An 18,530-nucleotide genomic window follows, 5' to 3' on the forward strand; every position below is an offset into this window, starting at 1 on the left:
CCTGGCTATGTTTAGCGCACAGTGCAGGATGAATGCCTGCTGTGCCAGCTTTATGCCAAATCTGGGCCCGAATTCTTTACTACCTGGGTACTATACCAAAGTCCCTTTAAGGCAAGTCATTTCACTGGGTGGCCATCTTTGAAACGCCTCTCAGGCAGTATGCTCGGGCATTCTGTTTGAATGGGGAAACATCAAATTCTCCAAAACTACTTGCCAAGCTTACGATTAAATTTCATATTATGAATAACCAATAGAATTAAACAACAACTGTCTATTTAGTTTTATTTCTAAATGTTCATATCACACAAAATCTGCAGAAACTCACGTCTGGTCCGAGCCCCTCCCCTGGAGAATTGTCATTCTATAGAGATCGCTGATTGGCTACTGTACTAGAAGACGGGCTTTATTCACCATAAAGCGATTGCTGATTGGCTCCTGTACTAGAAGGTGGGGGTTCATTCGCCATATTGACAGTTACACTTTTCCCCATTCAAAAGTATACGAGTGACCTGTCTTGTGTATTCTATAGTCTTTGACTTTACATATCTCCAAATATCTCAAGTTTTTTTATATAAATAAAAAGGTATTAATGACAACAGGGATTGAAAATATCTTGGTATATTACTATACAATGGCGTCGAGTTTTTTGGACAGAACGTAGAAAAAGTTTTATATCATTCATTTCTTGAGAAGACTCAAAGGCAACTTCAAATAATTGGCTTCATGTCATCATTAAGAGGAATAAACATTTAACAGACAATTTTAGTATTTACAGACCTGACATTGAGATGCAAAATGATATGACAGATGTAGATCCTGTTATTCTTTGTTGTAACAAAGAGTTCTATGTATATGTGGTAATATTTAAAGCTTTACGAGTGCAATCAGATTCATCAGGAAGTCAGTACTTCAGAATAGATACAAATTGACTTAATGTGCAAAACTATTACTAGCTTTTGTCCTCCAAATTGTTTGAAACTGTAGCAGCTTAAAATGAGCAAATGATGGTTATTTTTAGAAAGAAAGGAGTGTGAAATTCCAATTTAATCACAGATGCAAGAGCTGCATTCTCTAACACAGCATTACATTACTGTGCAAATTCGTCATGCTTCTTGCAACATGTTGTTATGGAGATGAATTTGCGGTCGATTTGGTTGCCTAACAGCTCATGGGTGATTGGCAGGCGGGTGGTCATGGTAGCGGAGGTGTGGGGGAGACGGGAGAGACGTGCAGGAGTCTAAGGTGGTTATACTCTACCGTTTGTGACATTCTCATGTGAGTTTCCTGGATCGTCTCTGCTCAAACCCACCAGGGATTCACTTAGTGCTGCAACCAAGGCAAATGCATTTACTTCCAGATGGAACATATGATGAACAACACATCATATGCTGTTCAATGTATGGGGTTACTTAAAACATAAATGAACAAAAAATACATGTTAAATATTTTGGGTTTGAGCTCCAGAGCTTATTGGTTGAGTCAATCTTGACTTGCATAACAATTACAATATTCATATTTTGTAACATATAGTGCTGTTAATGGAACTTTGTGCACTTTGCATGAAGAGGCATGCAACAATATCAGCTCCCATGTTGTCAATCTTATACTTATATGTACTTTCATTTTTTCATGACAGATTAACACACCAAAAAATGTAAACAAAGCTGAGAAAAAGCACTTTCTATTTGAAGGCATTTATTAGTTCTTGAATGAAAAGAAAGCAGATGAAACATGCAGGAAAATGAAAGAGTTTATTTAAAACAGACAGAAAGAGGCATGCAAATCACTTGTTCTATTTATTAATTGAACATCAAACATGCAAACACAAACTGGCATGTTAATAAATACTCCAGCTATTCGAGCAACATGCATGAAAAATATCATCTATCATTGAGAGATAGACCTTTATATGGGCTATGACATTTTATTAATAGGAAATAACATTTTTTCTACAGAAGGAAATCGAAACTTAATTTAATAAATTTAAAAATGAATGCCTGACCTTATACTGAGCAGTGTAGTTACATTACGACTTGATGAATAATGCTGAGATTTTGCTAGAAGGCACTTTAAGATAACTAAATAGATAACTGATCAAAAACATATGCAGATCTACTCTTTACAAGCAGCTTAACTAGAATTCTTGAGGCTCATAAGGCTATTTCTGTGCTACTGACAAGAGAGATTTATAATAGGTCCCACTAGTGTAAGCGCAATTTTTCTTCATTATTGCCATTTAGACAACACATGTATGTATTAACTGAACATGCAGAGAATGAAAGCATGCACTAGATGTATTCACAAAGAAACAGAAGAATAACCTGTGATGAAATCCCATGCAAACATTATAACTCTGATACTTTACAGTGTTTATGAGGACAACTGAGACATTGTGATTCTTTCCATTTTTAAGCACAGTATAAGCAAGCTCAGACAAGACAGAAAGGAAATGTATTCAGAGAACTTATGCCTTCATATAGACTGGAAGAAGCACTAACAAGATGAAACACAGATAAGTAAAAAACTGAGATTGTGAATGTAGAATCTTTACAAGAGGACAGTCTGTGGACAAACAAATTACCTTCACTATCAGACATGGTGCCCTGCAGATCATCCATTAGCACATAGCCACGTCCTCTTAAAGGATCTTCTCTGAGATGTTGCTGTTGAGAGTCTTGTAGGGACATGCATGACCCAAACTGATCACGCGAGTCTGCAGATATGGGTGGGAGCGGACCCGCAGATGCCCGTGCCATACCCATTGGCTGACCAACTGGACTCAGTGGGCTCTCTTCCTCTGAATTCTGTGCCACAATAGGGATACGTCCACGCCCACTTTGTACAATGGGCAGGCTTGTAGGCTTTGACCTGCCGGATGGAGTCTGGAATGCTGAGGTCTCTGAAGAGGCTTCACCTTCTGCTTTGAGCCTCAGAGAAGAACTTGAGAGGTCTCGTTTAATGGACAGGTCAAGCCCATACACAGATGAAGGTCTAGAAGAAGGACGAGACCTGCTTCCACTAGGATAAGAAGAGTCTTCTCCTAAAGAGGACCTCATTCCTGCATTCAGATTTAGGCTTTGACCCAGATTAAGTGAACCTGCCAAATTGGCCCCAAGTGTGGAACCCAGGTATTTCTGTTGTTCTGCAATATTTTTCCGCAACCCAAAGGTGATCTCATCCTGCATAAGTCTGCTTGACCTGGGAGAAGAACTACTGGACCCTAGGTAACTACTATAGTCTGTTTCTAGACCCCTGCTATCCTGCATTGAGGAGTACTTGCCAATGTTGCTGGTGTTTTTGTGTTTCTGGTAAAGCATAGATGTTGGGAGTTGCTTGGCAGCCTGCTTCTCTAAGGTCAGTCTACTAATACTATATTTCTCAGTTTTAGGGAAAGCTCTGTAGCCTCCACTAGACACCCCAGTGCTGGGGGTATAGTGATGTGAAAGTCCAGCAAGCTGCTCTAAGCTTTCAGTGCCCCCTGTGCTTCTCCTGAACTCCTGTTTCAGTTGCTGTTTTAAAAGCTTCAGTTCAAATGGCTCTTCCATTGGGTCCTCTTCATCTTGGGCCTTACCATAGGAATGGAGCCTGGAAGAGCTGCCCAGGTAGTCTGAACTGACATCTGCAGCAGCATGTCTCAGAAGACGCTCTGCTTTGGCCAGTTCCCTTTCAGCAATGCCATAACTGGTGGATGAAAGACTACCAGTGCTTTTTGCAAGTTCTGCTGCATCTTCTAAAAGCATGTAGCTTCTTGGTGTTTGATGTTGATCTAAGTCTGAATAGAAGGAGTCAGCAGAAACATTGGACATTGGACTGACTGCCATGCTGCCAGTACGGTCTTCTAAGCTATGTAAGTCAAGGTGGTTGCTGTATTTTCCTCCCAAGTAAGATGAGGTGTCATAGCTGGATGCAATTTTTGTAGAATCTAATTCAGAGAGGAGAGCAGCTTGTTGTCTGGCTTTCTGCTGGAGCAAGAGCATTTGGTGGTAGCTCTGTTGTTGTGAGGCAGTCAGAGATGGAACAGAAGAGTAAATGGACTGGGATTGGTATGGGGACTGAGGCTGGTATAGGGACTGCTGGTACTGAGAGTACTGGTACTGGGAATATTTTCCATACTGGTCATGCTTGGTCTGTGGAGGAACAAACTCATCAAGTTCTGACTGGGGTGCAGTACGTGGTCTCTCAAGCCCATGTCCACTGATATCCTCTCCACCTCTTGTCTCACGAATGTTACTCACCTCACTGTCAGACATGTAGTCACGGTCCTCTGCAACACTCTGCAGATAGGCCCTTTCCCTTTTCTCCCTTTCTTTAAGCAATGCGTCCTTTCGTCGGTTAATGCCCATTTCCAGGTATCGCAGCTTGGCATCAATCTCCTTTTCTTCCTCATCCAGTTCAGCTTGCTTTTTACGCAGTTTGGAAGACTCCCTTTCAACCAGATCTAGCTCACGGTCTATGTCTTGTAGGATTTTTGCACGTGCCATGTTAGTGCTCCGGCAAAGACGGCGACGAGCTGAGCCAGTGCTATAGGCTGCTTGACCAGCATTTGCTGCTTCTTCCTCTGAAGGTGGGTTAGGGAGCGTTCTCTTAACTTTCTTTTGGGTGCCAGATGGAGTTCCACTTGGAGATCCTTTTGCCTAAAAGGACAAGTAAAAAAGCAATCAGTGTTACAAAACACTAAGTATGTCAAATAAAACTTATTTTTTAACTAAACTGATCAACAATTAAGAACAAAAATAGTACATTAAAAGCTTTAATTGGGAATTCATAGAAGCCATTTAAAAAATGAGAAACCAACACCTGAGCTTTCCACTTTAATTACAAATAAAAGTGTATAGCCAAAAATAAGTCTGTTTAGGATTTTGTTTACTCATGACAGGCATGCATTGAGGATGGAAAAACAAACACGGTGCTGCTGCAATATCTTTAAAGAGCATTCAACAAGCACTGAAAATATTAAACAAGACAGTTAGCATGTCAATGCAAATAAGGCCTAGAGCAACATTAAAAAACAAGAAAATAATATGGCAGTACTACAATTACTCAAAACCAATGATTACTAAACAACAGTATGAAGATATACAAAAATATACACCAAACTATTTAAGTGTTACATTTTAGAAAGATTGAGAAAGAGTTAATCCATAAAAAGCAATTTTCCAATATTTAAAATGTACAATATCAAGTATACTCACAGAGTAACTCTCAGAGTACTGGAAATTTGCTGCTGCCCTCTCTTCTGCAGTTGGACTCATGGGTTTGGGGTCAGACATTGACCTCTGTATGACCTTGGGAGCCCTAGGACTTGTTGGTGGACCTTTGGATAAATCTGTGACAGAACGTATTCTCTGTGGGCTTGTGTCTCCAAGGGGTTTCTCATAGGACAAATACTCAAGGGATTTACTAGGGGAAACGCAAGGGGAAATTGGAGAGTACAGTACTTTTGGGGATTTTGGAGGACCTGGAGCAACCTGAAGAGTGGATGCATCTGCTTTGAGGAGAGGGGATTGGCCAATATCAAGTGGAGTGGGGCGTCTCTTTGGAGATGATGTTCTATCAGAGTCAGGATAATCTACTCTAGCATCTACCTGCACAGAGTGCCCTCTTAGTGTTCCAGAGTCTGTTTGTACTGAAATCTCTGTTAGGGCTTGAACTGAAACAGCACCTCTCTCACCCATGCAATTTTTACCACCACGTGGTCTACTGCGCCTGCCTCGAGCAGGAACTTCCCACTCATCCTGGTCTTCATCATCTGTCTGTACACAGCTATCAACACTTTTCTTGGTAGTTTTCTTCTTTCTTCCTGCAGTGTAGGCCTTTTCAGTATTATCCTCTTCATCAGTCTGGCAGCCACTGTCCATTTTTCTTTCTCCTGTGACAACAAGAGCCTCTGGCAAGACTTCACCTGGATACATTTGCCTGAACTTCTGTTCCTCCAACTGTTGCCTGAGCTGCTCCTGGAGTCTTTGAATCTGCTCTAATTGTTCTTGTTGCTGAGCATAAGTTTCCTTTTGCATCATTAGGTGGGCTTGTCTCTCTTCATCTTGTTGACACAGTATTTGCTGTTTCATGGCCTGAAGTTCTTCTAGCTCCTTTTGCACAAGAAGCTGCTCCTGCTCACGGAAACGCTGTATTTCCTGCCTCTCCCACTCAAGTTCTTCAGCTAAGCGCTGCTGCTTTATCTTTTCAAGCTCAAGAAACTCACGCTCCATTTGGTACTGTCCATCTCCTGGAACCATAGGTGAAGACAGAGCTTCTAAAGATGCTGCAATTGCATCAAGTGAAGCATTTGTGTATGTATCTAGTCCTGTCACAGTGGTAACTGTAGAAACCTCATCAGAGAGAGTTGAGGAAAGGCCAGCCCTTGAAACATTAGTCTCCAGATTTAAGGGTAGGTCAATTTGCCCTTCTGCTGTGGTTAAAGCAATAGTTGAAAGAAAACTATGGGATCTAGTGAGTGGTTGATTTTGCAGATTTGACAATGAAGGCATAGTATCACTTGTGTGCATGCCTGATAGAGTATTATAGGATGTGCTGAAGATAGATCCAGGCTGGGTAGTTATGGCATAGGTAGAAGGTACTGGTGCTGCTACAGAAGAATAAACAATACCATTGGAAGATCTCAGGACGCTAGACACCCCATAGTGGGTTCCAACTGCTGAAGTAATTCTGGCTTGTGTATACTGTGGAACTGTCATTCCAGTGCACACTCCTGTAGTTTTGCTTGAATAGTCCACAGCTTCACCTGTTAAAAGTTTATTTTGTTAGATTAAAATTCAGCACATACAAAAGTGCAAATGCAACTGAGGTTTCCATGCAGCATCCAAAGGATGGAAAATGTGAAAAATTATATTGAATTGCATGCAATGACATGCAAACACATCCAAAATGGAAAAAAAGGGCATGCAAAAAATTAAAACAAAACATGCATATGAAAAATCAGCTGGGAATAAGTAAAGGTAACTCAAATTGATAACAAGAAGAAAGATCTTCAATGCCATACTGACCTCCCACAGAAATTTTTCCAGAAGTCAGGTCTACAGCACCTTCAGTGGCATCCTTGTAATCATAGCTATGCTTACTTTTGTATAGAAAAAGACCAGCCTCTGCCAAATTTGTGTCAGACATTGAGGGTTTAATGCCACCAAGACCTCTCATACCATAAGGAGAACGATCATATTGATAATGATCATCTCTGTAGCCAAAGCGATCCTCTGGTAATGGAGCTGAGGGCTGCTGAGTAGCACAGCTGCTTGCAAAAGGAAGCTTATAGACAACATCACAGCAGACTGCTCTTCTTCCACCTGTAAGATCAACTGGTTTTCCATCATCCTCTGTAATTACAGCAGTGACCACCTCTGCAGTGGCCCCATTCATTGCAACCATGGTCTGTGCAGGTTTCACTGTGGTAAGGTCAACTGCACCTGATAAGCCTGTTTCTAGTCGAGGAGGTATAGCTGCACTAATGCCATTGTTTGCAATTGTAGGAGCTATTGTTACAGGAAGAGAGTGAGTTTTACCCATGGTTGTAGAGAGATTTATGGGTTTCTCTGGTTGAGAATCAACAGGTCTGTAAATAATTTGAGACACAGGCTCAAACGATTTCGCTGTTGTAAGTTGGAGAGGCACTGATGTAGCCAGAGATGCATCACTACCGTAAGCTACAGTGGCTGTGCACGTGAGGATTGTAATGTTGTCAGTAACCACTGAAACTGAGGAAGTGTCAGTACTTAGGTTCACTACAGATGACTGCACAGCACTTTGTTGACGTCCACCACCATCAACAGCAAGAGACTGTCGTCTTGATTCAGAGGAAGACAGATCTATACCTTTCATGGATGTCACTGCATCTATTTTTGGGGTTCGGAGATCCACTACTTCACCAGGATGATAGGCATGACCATTCTGTATTTGAATTGCTTCAGGTTTAGTAGTTTCTTGAACAACAGAAATGCCAGTGGCTCTTGGCATGGGATGTGGAGGTGGTGTTCTTTCATGAACAACAGAGACTGTGGTTCTTTGGACTTCGGTGGTAACTACCTGAACACCAACATTTGGAATAACCGATTGAGGCTGTGTTGAGGCTGAAATAGCCTCATAGACATGACTCATGCTAGAAACTACTTTCTCTGGACCACAAATTTCTTGACTTTCAATAGATTCAGTTATTCGTGTGAATGCCAGGGGTACTCTAGTTGTTTGTGACTGTTGAGTTGGTTGAGGTGGTGAAGGAGGCAGTTTTTGATGTGATTCTTGGCTAGGACTTATTGATGCTTGGGTTGTGATACCTTCTGTAGGTGAACTGGGCTGAGATGGCAAAGTAATAACAACATATGTGTCACGCAAAACTTTTCCAAACCTGGGTGATGTAGGGGACTTGAGGGGAGATGTGGTCCCTGTCCTACTCTCAGCAGAAGGACTCAGGTTAAGGACATTGTCTGCACTGCTTGTAGTAAGTATTGTAGGTCTTGTGGGAGTGTGGGCTGTAAAGGATGGCTGTGCACCGGCCATGGGTTTGGGAGCTATGGGAGGTTTAAAACTTTCTCCTTGCTTGTGACTGAAGTTTAGGCCTGCAGGGATAGAGGATGGCTTTGGTGGTACAGGAGGGGGAACATGGGGCTTGTAGCCTTGACCTACAGGCTGTCTTACTGGTACACTGTCTCCTGTAGTTGGCATGCCAACTGGAGTAGTTCTTGGGGGGACTTGTGGTGGAGTCTTTTTGGGATACACAGATGGTTTAGGAAGTGTTGGGGGAGGAAGGGGAGGAGGAACTGGAATTTCTGCTTTTTCCAGAGATGCAGCTCTGCGTAGTACTACAGGTTTGGGAGGAACCGGTGGAGCAGTTGATACAACAGAAGGTACAGAAGATACTACATATTGTGGTACAGTGGACAAGGGTGATACACTTACAACTACGGGGACAGATTGTCCTGAAATTTCACTGGGGGCTGATGCTGTAAAAGTGTCAATTTGACTAGGGGTTGATGACTTGGACAAGTCAACAACACCTGCCTGTTCATTTCCTACATCTTTTTCTGTGGAATCTTTTGAGTCACTTGATACTACAGATGATATTACTTCTCTTTGTAGTGACAAATCATCTGCAACTGGCTCTGAGGCTGATGTTTTCTGGGCAGCCTCATCCACAGGTGATTCTGATGCAGTCTTTGTAGTTGACACTGTAGGTTTCTCAGAATCTTGTGTTTGATCTGCAAAGTTTTCTTCACCGGATTCCTCTTCACCCGATGAGCACTGTGTCACTCTCAGATCAGGTATGGGCAGTATTCGCCGTACAGGTGTTGTATCTGTTTTCTCAACTTGAACTTCAGTTGTCCCTTGTGTGATGCCACTGAGATCAGGGCCTGCTTGAGTTGGGCTTGTTCCTGGAGTCAGCACAGCTTTTTTCTTTTTCATAAGTTCTTCATAGGCTGCCTCTGCATCTAACAATGGCCTTCCATCCTTCCCAGACTGGCCTGTTATGCTTGATGAAACAGTCTCTTTGCTTGAAACAGTATCAACCAACTCTGTTTCAGGTTTAGGAACATCTTCTATTGGCTTATCATGTTTTAGCTCCCGTTTCTTAATCATAATCTCTTTTCTTTGCATCATGTCCTCATAAACCTCATCAGGAGATCTTAGAGGCTTTTTTGGTTTCTCTGACACATGAAGCTTTTCTGGTTCCTGCTCACAGGATGCATCATCAACAAGAGACTCATAGGCATAATCTTCTATTAGCATGCCCCCATACAGAGATTCTTTACCAGGTGGAGATTCCTTTCCCTCATTAGTAGGAGATTTGGCTTTAAGCATAATCTCTTCATATGCCTCTTCTGCCGTTTTTAATGATTGCTTTCCCTTTTCTTTGGACAGATTATCAGCATGTTGCTCATCTGTTGGAGAATACAGCGAGACTGATGTTGGTAATTGATAAACTTTTTGAACAGCAACAATTTTCTCAGGGAGTATTTCAAAACTCTCTGGTTCTGAATCTATGCTTGGGGAGAGGTCTGAGCAGGAAGACCTGCGGAATTCCTCCATTTCTGCTTCCTGTCTTAGCTCTTCTGTGGGAGAAGCATCCTCAATTGGTGAGAGATTACTTGGAGGAGTTTTAGGTCTTTCTCTCCTTCTCTGTGCCCTTATCTCTTCTTTGTCTTTCTTTGACTTTTTTCCTGAGCCCTTTTGCTTCTCCTGTTCTCTCAGAAGCTCCTCTTCTTCTCGCAACTCCTCTTCCTCTGATGAATCCTCAATGGTAGGAAGCATCTGACCTGGCTGCCTGTGTTTTGCTTTCCTCTGCTGTTTGCCCTCACCACTGGATCGAACATGACTTGGGCTGCTGCTGTCACTATCTTCATCAAGAGAAGACAAAGATGTTGGAGATGTTCCAGGGGTAAAACTGGATGCATGCAAACTGGAAGAGCCTTCGCCTCTTGACCTGTCATCAGGAGAGTCTGTAAGGCTCTCTGGCTCACCGTCATCTGATGTCTGACGTACTGTTGCTGTACTGTTGAGCTCAATTGTTTTGAAATGTCGAATGCCAGCTCCACTGTCTGCTGACGGCTGTTCTCCTTTACTTAATTCTTCAATCTTAGTTACAGAGATAATACTTTTCTGCTCAGGTTCATCTTCTGGACTGATACTAGTGTTTTTGAGAAGACGTCTTGTCTTGCCTGATTCACTTTTCTCTTTGTCATCTTTCCTTGCGTTTTTATCCATTTGTTTTTTTTCTTGATCTTTGATTTTCCGTCTGACAAGATTTTCCTCATCAGAGGGTGATGCATCCTCGTCTGCACTCATCTCAATGATTTGTTTCCTTATGAAATCCTCTTCATCCATAGGACTCTCAATTTCTCCTCCTTTATCTCCAGTAGTTTTTTCCCTTTGCAGTTCAGGTGAACGTTCTCCTTCACTACTGTCCTCAAAAGAATCTCCTTGGATATCAGTTGGAATGAGAAGTTTTTTACGCTCCTTTTTTGGAGCATTATTTGTTTGCTCTTTAGTTTCTCCATGTAGATCATCTTCTGAACTGGGTTCAGGTGACATTGGCAATACCTCTAGTCGCCTTTTGACCTTCGGAGTTTCAGATTTTGATTCCTCTTTAGGTGATTTCTGAGCCTCTAGTATTGGAAGGACTGTGCTTTCAAGCTTGGCCAGGTCTGAGGGACTTGTGGGGCTGCTTTCTTTATCTTTCTCACTAGGCTCCTTCAGTAGCTCATTCTCTTTTACTGGAGCGGCAGCTTCATTATTCTGCAAAACAGGAGAAAACAATTAAAATTCAACAAATTATTATTTTAAGGCACAATAAAATACATTAAAATAAATAAATAAGAAAAAGATCTAGGTTAAAACTTTTAAATACTGCAGATGTTTAGATAATGAAGCTAAATGTTCTACATCTATAAATCTATAGTATTCAACAAGTGAAGTGGATCAAAACTTTTCATCAATGTTGTCCCAAATCTATTGAACAACACCCTCTCTTGTCTTAGGATGATTTTTAAAAACTTTCTTTATCCACTTCAAATATTGACTACTGTATAACTCTACAGCTACTATTACAGTTACCTCTCCAGATTCATCAATTTTATTAGTCTTTATTAACGGCTGTAGAACATCATCCTTTTTCTCTCGTTCAGAGGCCAACATCCCATGCTCTGATTTGTTTCTTTCCTGTTGGCTAAATGTAGAGGGTGGGAATGCTAGTTCTACATGATGTTCTAGACTATCGGGTACACATTCAACTCTGGATTCTGGTTTAGATTTTGGGGTGATTTCCAGGTCAGTTACAAATGTTTGGGGTTGTGTTGACTGCATCTCTTCAGATGTAATTAGTGTTTTTATGTCTTCATTCTTACTGACCAGAGGGGATGAGGAAACTTCAATCTTTTGGCTATTAATAGCCCCTGGCATGACAGATTGTTCTAAACCATTTTCCATGACAGAGTCTGGAATCTGGCAAATATTAATCTCTTCTGCTATTAATTTTTCTGCTATCTCAGTTACAGCTGGAGTTTGGGCTTGTTGTGTATACTGCATCTCTTCAGGGTTAATACCAATTACTGCTGGTGTGTTTTCCATCTTACAAAAAACATTGGACGAGGACACTCCTATTTTTTGATCAGAAAGACTACCTAGTAGGTCAGATTGTCCTATAGGCTTTTCTGTAACTGTGTCTGGAATTTCCTTCTCTTTTGGCAATAACTGTTCTACTGTCTCTGTAACATTTCTATTGTTAACAGAAGATAGTTCATCTTTAATGACTATTCCTTCTGTCACATTCTCTGTAATAACAGCATCTGATTCTGTTTTATTCACATGAACTTTCTCTGTTTCTCCAATTTCTTTCTCTGGTTCAGGAGCACCGTCTTGAAGGGCTGAAGGGCATGCATTCCCAATGTTTCTCTCTTCTATGTTTTTATCTAGATTTATGTCTTGTTCACAGAAAGTGCTTTCAGAGCTAAATTCAATTTTTTTGTTGTCAGACTCAGTCTTAAGAGTGACATTCTGGTCTGTGTTCTCAAGGATCTCTAAATCTCCACCTGTTTGATCTGGCTTGCATTTTTCCAGCTCTGTTTTATCTGTGCTCATCTGTTCCTTTTCCAGTGGGTTATTCTCTTTTTCCTCAAAGAGCTCTTCCATGCATTGCTCAGTTGGATTAAATTTACTAGCATTTGCAGCACTATTTGCCAATATTTCTTCTGTGAAGTTGACCTCAGTAACTGGAGATGATGAGGGTTCATCTAACTGTGACCTGTCGTTTACATTTGTCTTATCCTCTTTTACATTTTTCTCAGAGTTTTCACCGTTTTTATCAACAGAAATGTCCTTTCCCACAAGACTAGAATCTGTATTAGTGACTTCTGACTTTTCCAATGGGTGTTTTGTCTCTGGCATTTGTGCAATTAGTGCTTCTGTGTTACATACATTTAAATTATTTTGGGGTGATAACTCCAGTAATTTGTTATCTACAATGTCCTGCTCTACAACCTCATTATCCACAGATTTAGGTTTTGTTTTATTTTCTGGTTGTTCCTGATCAGTAATATTATGGGATAGCTGATCATCACTGGGCTCAGCTGCCGGTGGTTCGATTTGCCCAGAGGCCTCAGGTTTCCTCTCTGGCACATTCCCTATGCTTCTCTGATCAGGATCAGCAGTTGCTGTCTTAATACAGCTTTCATTTACAGGGTTGCTATCTTCTGAATCTACATTTGAGGGTTGTGTGAACTCGTCAGCTTGTTTATTTGTAGTCTGACTGTGTGGTTCAGTGCTTATAGGAGAGCTTTCACTGGGCTCTGTAATTTCAATCTGTGTGGCTTCCTCTAATGTCTTAGTGGATTGTGGCTCTATGTCTTTTTCTTGAACAGCTTCATTGTCACTAACCAGTAGGGTCTTAGTATTATCAAATATAGGTGCTTCCTGAGCGCTTACAGGCTCCATTTCAACTGTGTTAGTGCATTCTGGCTCTTGAACTTGGCACTGTTCTGGCTCACTTTTCTCTGCCTTCTGTACCTCTGCATGAGCTTCAGTTTGTTCTACAGCTTCAGCCTGTTCTATATCTGGCCCTTTAACATCTGCTCTTTCATCTGAATCACTATGTAAAGGAGGGGCATCTTCATTAACTGTTTGCTCAGGTAGAGAAGTTACTTCCTCTGTGTTTTCTGTCAAGGTGCCAAGTGCTTGTTCTTTGCTCTCTTCTGGTACTACCTGTGTACTCCTCTGTACTGGCTCTGCTGTAACCCCTTGTTCTGCATCTGTATTTTTGACCTCTTTAGCATCGGTTTTGGCTGAGACTGGTTCAGACTTGTCAGCTGGGGCCTGAGTTATGCTGGGCATCCGTGTTAGCCCTTTGGCAGGGATGGCAGTGGGTGCAGGAGAGGAAGGGGTGGACGATGCAGCACGAGCTGGGGAGGAGGGAGGGGTGGGTTCGTGTTTGGCAGGTAGCTTGGATGGAGAAGGTGGAGGTGGCATATCCCCAAGTTGCCCGGAAAGAGCCCTTTGGGTCTGGCAGTTTAGGCAGAGCCATTCTTTCTGTAAAAAAAAGGAATAATAGAAGTTTTGAAATGAAGTATTAAAGGTTGAGGAGCTAAAACATGTTTCAATCCTCTATTTCAATGTTTCCCCCCATGTTCCCCCCACAACACACTTAACTAATCAGCTTAAAATGCTTCAGAAAATGATAACTCAATCTATTTCTGGAGTGCTCTTTAAAATTATGTAACTTAAGAGATTGTTCATTCATTATTAATAGGAATGGAATGAACTTTATCAGTTCAATGTCAGAAAAACACATTCAGCAGTTTACAGATACAAGTGGCTGTATGGGATGAATGCATATACAGTACATTTGATTGTTTGGGATGTGTTTGTCTTTCTCTTTAGGTGAATACCTATTACTAACTGTGAAGAAAACTTGCAAAGAATGGATATTCAAAGTTGATGTTTTTGATGAGAATACAAAGATGGTAAATGTGTCTATTTACAGGCAATTAAACCTACTAGCAAACACTGGAAAATGCAATAAAGGGAATGCTGAGTAGTATAGCTGTTTGTGGAAACCAGCCTCCTTTCACCATTGAATGACCACATAGGAAAAAATATCCACCCCCACTTAAGCAGTGAGTGTGATTTGAACACAGCTCAATTAAAACTAGCAACTGATATAATGTTTCGCTGACATTATTGTAGCCCATAGGAATTTATTTAGACAGATTTCAAGGAAAATACTGCTGAGAGAGCTACAAAACGAACAATGCTTTAAATGTACTGAACATTGTGGCGTCAAGCAACGCACTCTTTGACACTGGATGCGCCACAAATGGTAACGTCAGAGATGAATATTGCATGTTCGTGGGGGGATGTAGATGCCACATGCAGGCAGTCCTCTCATGAGGAATCATACCCCACTGGCTGACGTAAATCCAGAGCGATCTATGTTAGACTTCAGTGCTGAGGCATGCTTAGCTACGTTGTGGTTCACCGATGGCTTAGCTGCAGGGTTTAGTCTAAATCTAGAGGAGGTCTGGAATCCCTGTGCCATGCGAGGGCAACGATACTCTGAGAAATGGGTTTTCATACCATTCACTCTATGTACAGTTGTGTGCAAGGACACAATACAAGGACAAAGACAAACAGTTCTAATGAAACCATATAAGATGAAACAGAGATTGCAAGCTTATGAAAAAGTTTTGTTTTTCAATATTATGTGGTAAAGTACATCAGTGGAAAGGTAAAAAAACATGAACAACAATTATAAAGAGTTGCTGAGTTTCCTTATAAAATGTTTTATACTTCTAATGTTGTTAACATACTGTAAATATTACAAACTGCAAGGTTTAAAATGAGAAAATGTAAATATAAAGACTTTAAAATAGTAAAAACAAACACTGCAGTTACAGTATGTTTCCTAAATGACATCATAATGATGTGCAAAAACAGCTTGAAAATAAAGCATAGGCTTGAAAATGAATGTACAAGTTGCATTCAACTCCTTTTCATGTAATTCATTAGCAGAAAAGCGATCTGCCCATATGCTAAATTACAGATCAGATGCAGGCAATGAATACTTGGAGCTAAATGACTAGAAAGTCACAGACTACAATTATGAAAGACCTATTTTGCATCATTATGTTTAATCTCTGGCCCTTAGCTGCTTAAACCCTCTGCCTGATCTAGCTACATTCTCACATTTCAAAATACTTTACTAGCCTCAAACTGAGGCATTAAATCCAGCAGCATCAGAGGTGAGAAGATTGTAACTGATGCGATATAACGAGAGCTCAGGCAGTCACATGATGTGTGGCTTGGGCTGAAAACACTGCTTGTCTTCTCACTATTTATTCTTTCATATTTGCTGAGTTTGCAAAGAGGGATTTCAGACACAGCTACATGAAGTTTTTATGAGGGCCTATATAATCTACGTCAGACTTATTTAGAGCACCTCAGGCAACCGATAAGGGATTGTGTCAGATTTATTACAAACTATTTGAAAGGGAAATTTACTATACAGTATCAAAATGGGTATAGTAAACAAAAATGTATGTTGCATGCCATGCAACCTACAATCACTGGCCACTTTATTAGGTACACCTTTATTAGGTAAAACCTAACTCCTAGTTAACGCACATTTCTAATCAGCCAATCACATGGCAGCAACTCAATGCATTGAGTCATGTAGACATGGTGAAGATAATCTGCTGCAGTTCAAACAGAGCATCAGAATGGGGAAGAAAGGTGATTTAAGTGACTTTGAATGTGGCATGGTTGTTGCTGCCAGATGGGCTGGTCTGAGTATTTCAGAAACTGCTGATCTACCGGGATTTTCACGCACAACCATCTCTAAGATTTACAGATAATGGTCAGAAAAAGAGAAAATATCCAGTGAGAGGCAGTTCTGTGGGCCAAATGCCTTGTTGATGCCAGAGGTCAGAGGAGAATGGCCAGACTGGTTCCAGCTGACAGAAAGGCAACAGTAACTCAAATAACCACTCACTACAACAGAAGTATGCAGAAGAGCATCTCTGAACGCACAACACGTCAAACCTTGAGCCAAATGGGCTACAGCAGCAGAAAACCATACCGGGTGCCACTCCTGTGGGTGTGAATGTATATTTTTCTTTTACTTCTTCATTGGATTTATATCCTGTGGCATTTGCTATTGTGATAAAACTTCAACAGAGCAATAATCATGAAATAAATATGTTTTAAAAAGTACAGTAAGAACAAAAACGGAAAATAAATCAATCTTTGTAATGTGATGCCACTGCAGGATGAATTTTAGCTGTTAAAAAAAGGTTCTCACATAAATTTAAGCTCTTCCTTCTATGGCACAAGAATCCTGACTTGAATTTAGGTTTCTTATTCAACCAATTAGAAAAACTGTACTTTAAAATCCTTATCCAATGAATATAGGAGGAGGTGGGAGTGCTCAGTCTCAAGCCAGATTGTGTGTATGTGTGAAAACTGTCAATAAATGTGTGAAACTGCGCTAAATTTAGTAAAGCAGGCTTATTTGGCTAATGCAATACATTCCCTTAATAAATGTACTCTGTCAATCAAAGCTTCTGTCAAAAATCCTTCTACACGGTTATTTATTTTCTAATCCCAGTGGCTTTGATACAAATCTGCTACACTCTGATGGCAATATGTATTTTATCATGGCAAATGTAAAGGGTTAGTAATGTAGAAATATCAGCACACACAAAAAATTCCCGATACATCTTTCTTTAATCCCTGCGCATATTCCAATGTGATCAAATGAAGTGTTCAAGTCGATTTGATTGTGCTTCACAACATAAGCAAAGAGATATGAAGTCATATTTTCTCAATAACCTTTCCACACACTTCCTCCTCCAAACTAATATCATTCACCGCCTCTTCTCTCACTCTCAGCTCTCTTTCTTTCTCTCCTCCTCTCACATCCGCCGAACCTCTTCCTCTCCTTATTATTAGCAAGCTACAGTAGGTCTGTGTACAGTTCAAACTTCCTGTAAGGCTCTGCGTTGGCATCTTACTGATTTCCTGGTGCTGCCTGCATAGCTGAAATGTGCCAGTTTTTATTATGCTAAACATCTGATGGAGGAGCTGAGACTAATGGCTTAACAACATATAACAAATACAAAATAAAGGTCAACTCTGGATAACTTGCTTTATGTGTGGACAATATGATGTTAAATGTCATAAAAACAACCGGAGGAAACCCACGCGAACGCGGGGAGAACATGCAAACTCCACACAGAAATGCCAACTGATCCAGCAGAGACTCGAACCAGTAACCTTCTTGCTTTGAGGCGATAGCACTACGTACTGTGCATGTATAAATGTATGTATGTATGTATGAATGAACGAATGAATAAAATAAAATAAATAAACAAATAATAAATAACAACTAATTCCTGAACAAATAAACAAATTAGAGCTGCACGATATAGGAAAATCTAGCATTGTGATTTTTTTTATTCTGCGATATATATTGCGATATGAATTCAATTTCACCAGATAACGTAAATATCTCTATTTGGGGAGAATTTATAATGTTAGATGGATTAGGATGATTCTGAAGTGGGAGTGCATCTCAATAAAATCTAATAAACAATCTATAAAATTTTTGGGGTCTCCCGACACGTTTTCATTGTGGTCTGTGCTATTTGCAGTGCGTTTCTGTATTTGCATATGTTGTGAGTGTTTTCATGCGTTATTTCTATGCAGTATTTCAAGTGTTTTATCACTTCCTAAGTCAAACAGTATTCAAGTGCAGTAGCTGTATGATAATTCAAAAATATTAATCATAGTTTTTTTGAACTCATTATACAATCACAGGCATCCAAAACACATGCAAATGATAAATTATAATACAAACTCAACATTTCATATCCTGCGATGTGACAATTACGAATGATCGCATATTGATATCGATGCTGAAACGATACATTGTGCAGCTCTAAATCAAATACATATATTTTTCCATTAAAAAGTATAATATTCATCCATTTATTCATGCACTCACTCCATTGCATGACACACGACACACAAATGTG

The 18,530-nt window shown here is 40.5% G+C and overlaps 1 protein-coding gene across 1 annotated transcript in view; it reads right to left on the minus strand.

The window, feature by feature from the left end:
- Positions 1-18,530, minus strand: part of pcloa (piccolo presynaptic cytomatrix protein a) — a 56,042-nt gene that overhangs the window by 22,486 nt on the left and 15,026 nt on the right. Inside the window, exons 4-8 of the mRNA XM_056455873.1 lie at positions 13,702-14,025; positions 7,005-11,241; positions 5,193-6,742; positions 2,582-4,634; positions 1,258-1,326 (exon numbers count right to left, since the gene is read on the minus strand). Coding sequence (XP_056311848.1) covers positions 1,258-1,326; positions 2,582-4,634; positions 5,193-6,742; positions 7,005-11,241; positions 13,702-14,025 — 8,233 coding nt within the window. The remainder of the gene's footprint in view (positions 1-1,257; positions 1,327-2,581; positions 4,635-5,192; positions 6,743-7,004; positions 11,242-13,701; positions 14,026-18,530) is intronic.

Source organism: Danio aesculapii, chromosome 4 (genome assembly GCF_903798145.1).
Source record: "Danio aesculapii chromosome 4, fDanAes4.1, whole genome shotgun sequence".
NCBI classification, from domain to species: Eukaryota; Metazoa; Chordata; class Actinopteri; order Cypriniformes; family Danionidae; genus Danio; species Danio aesculapii.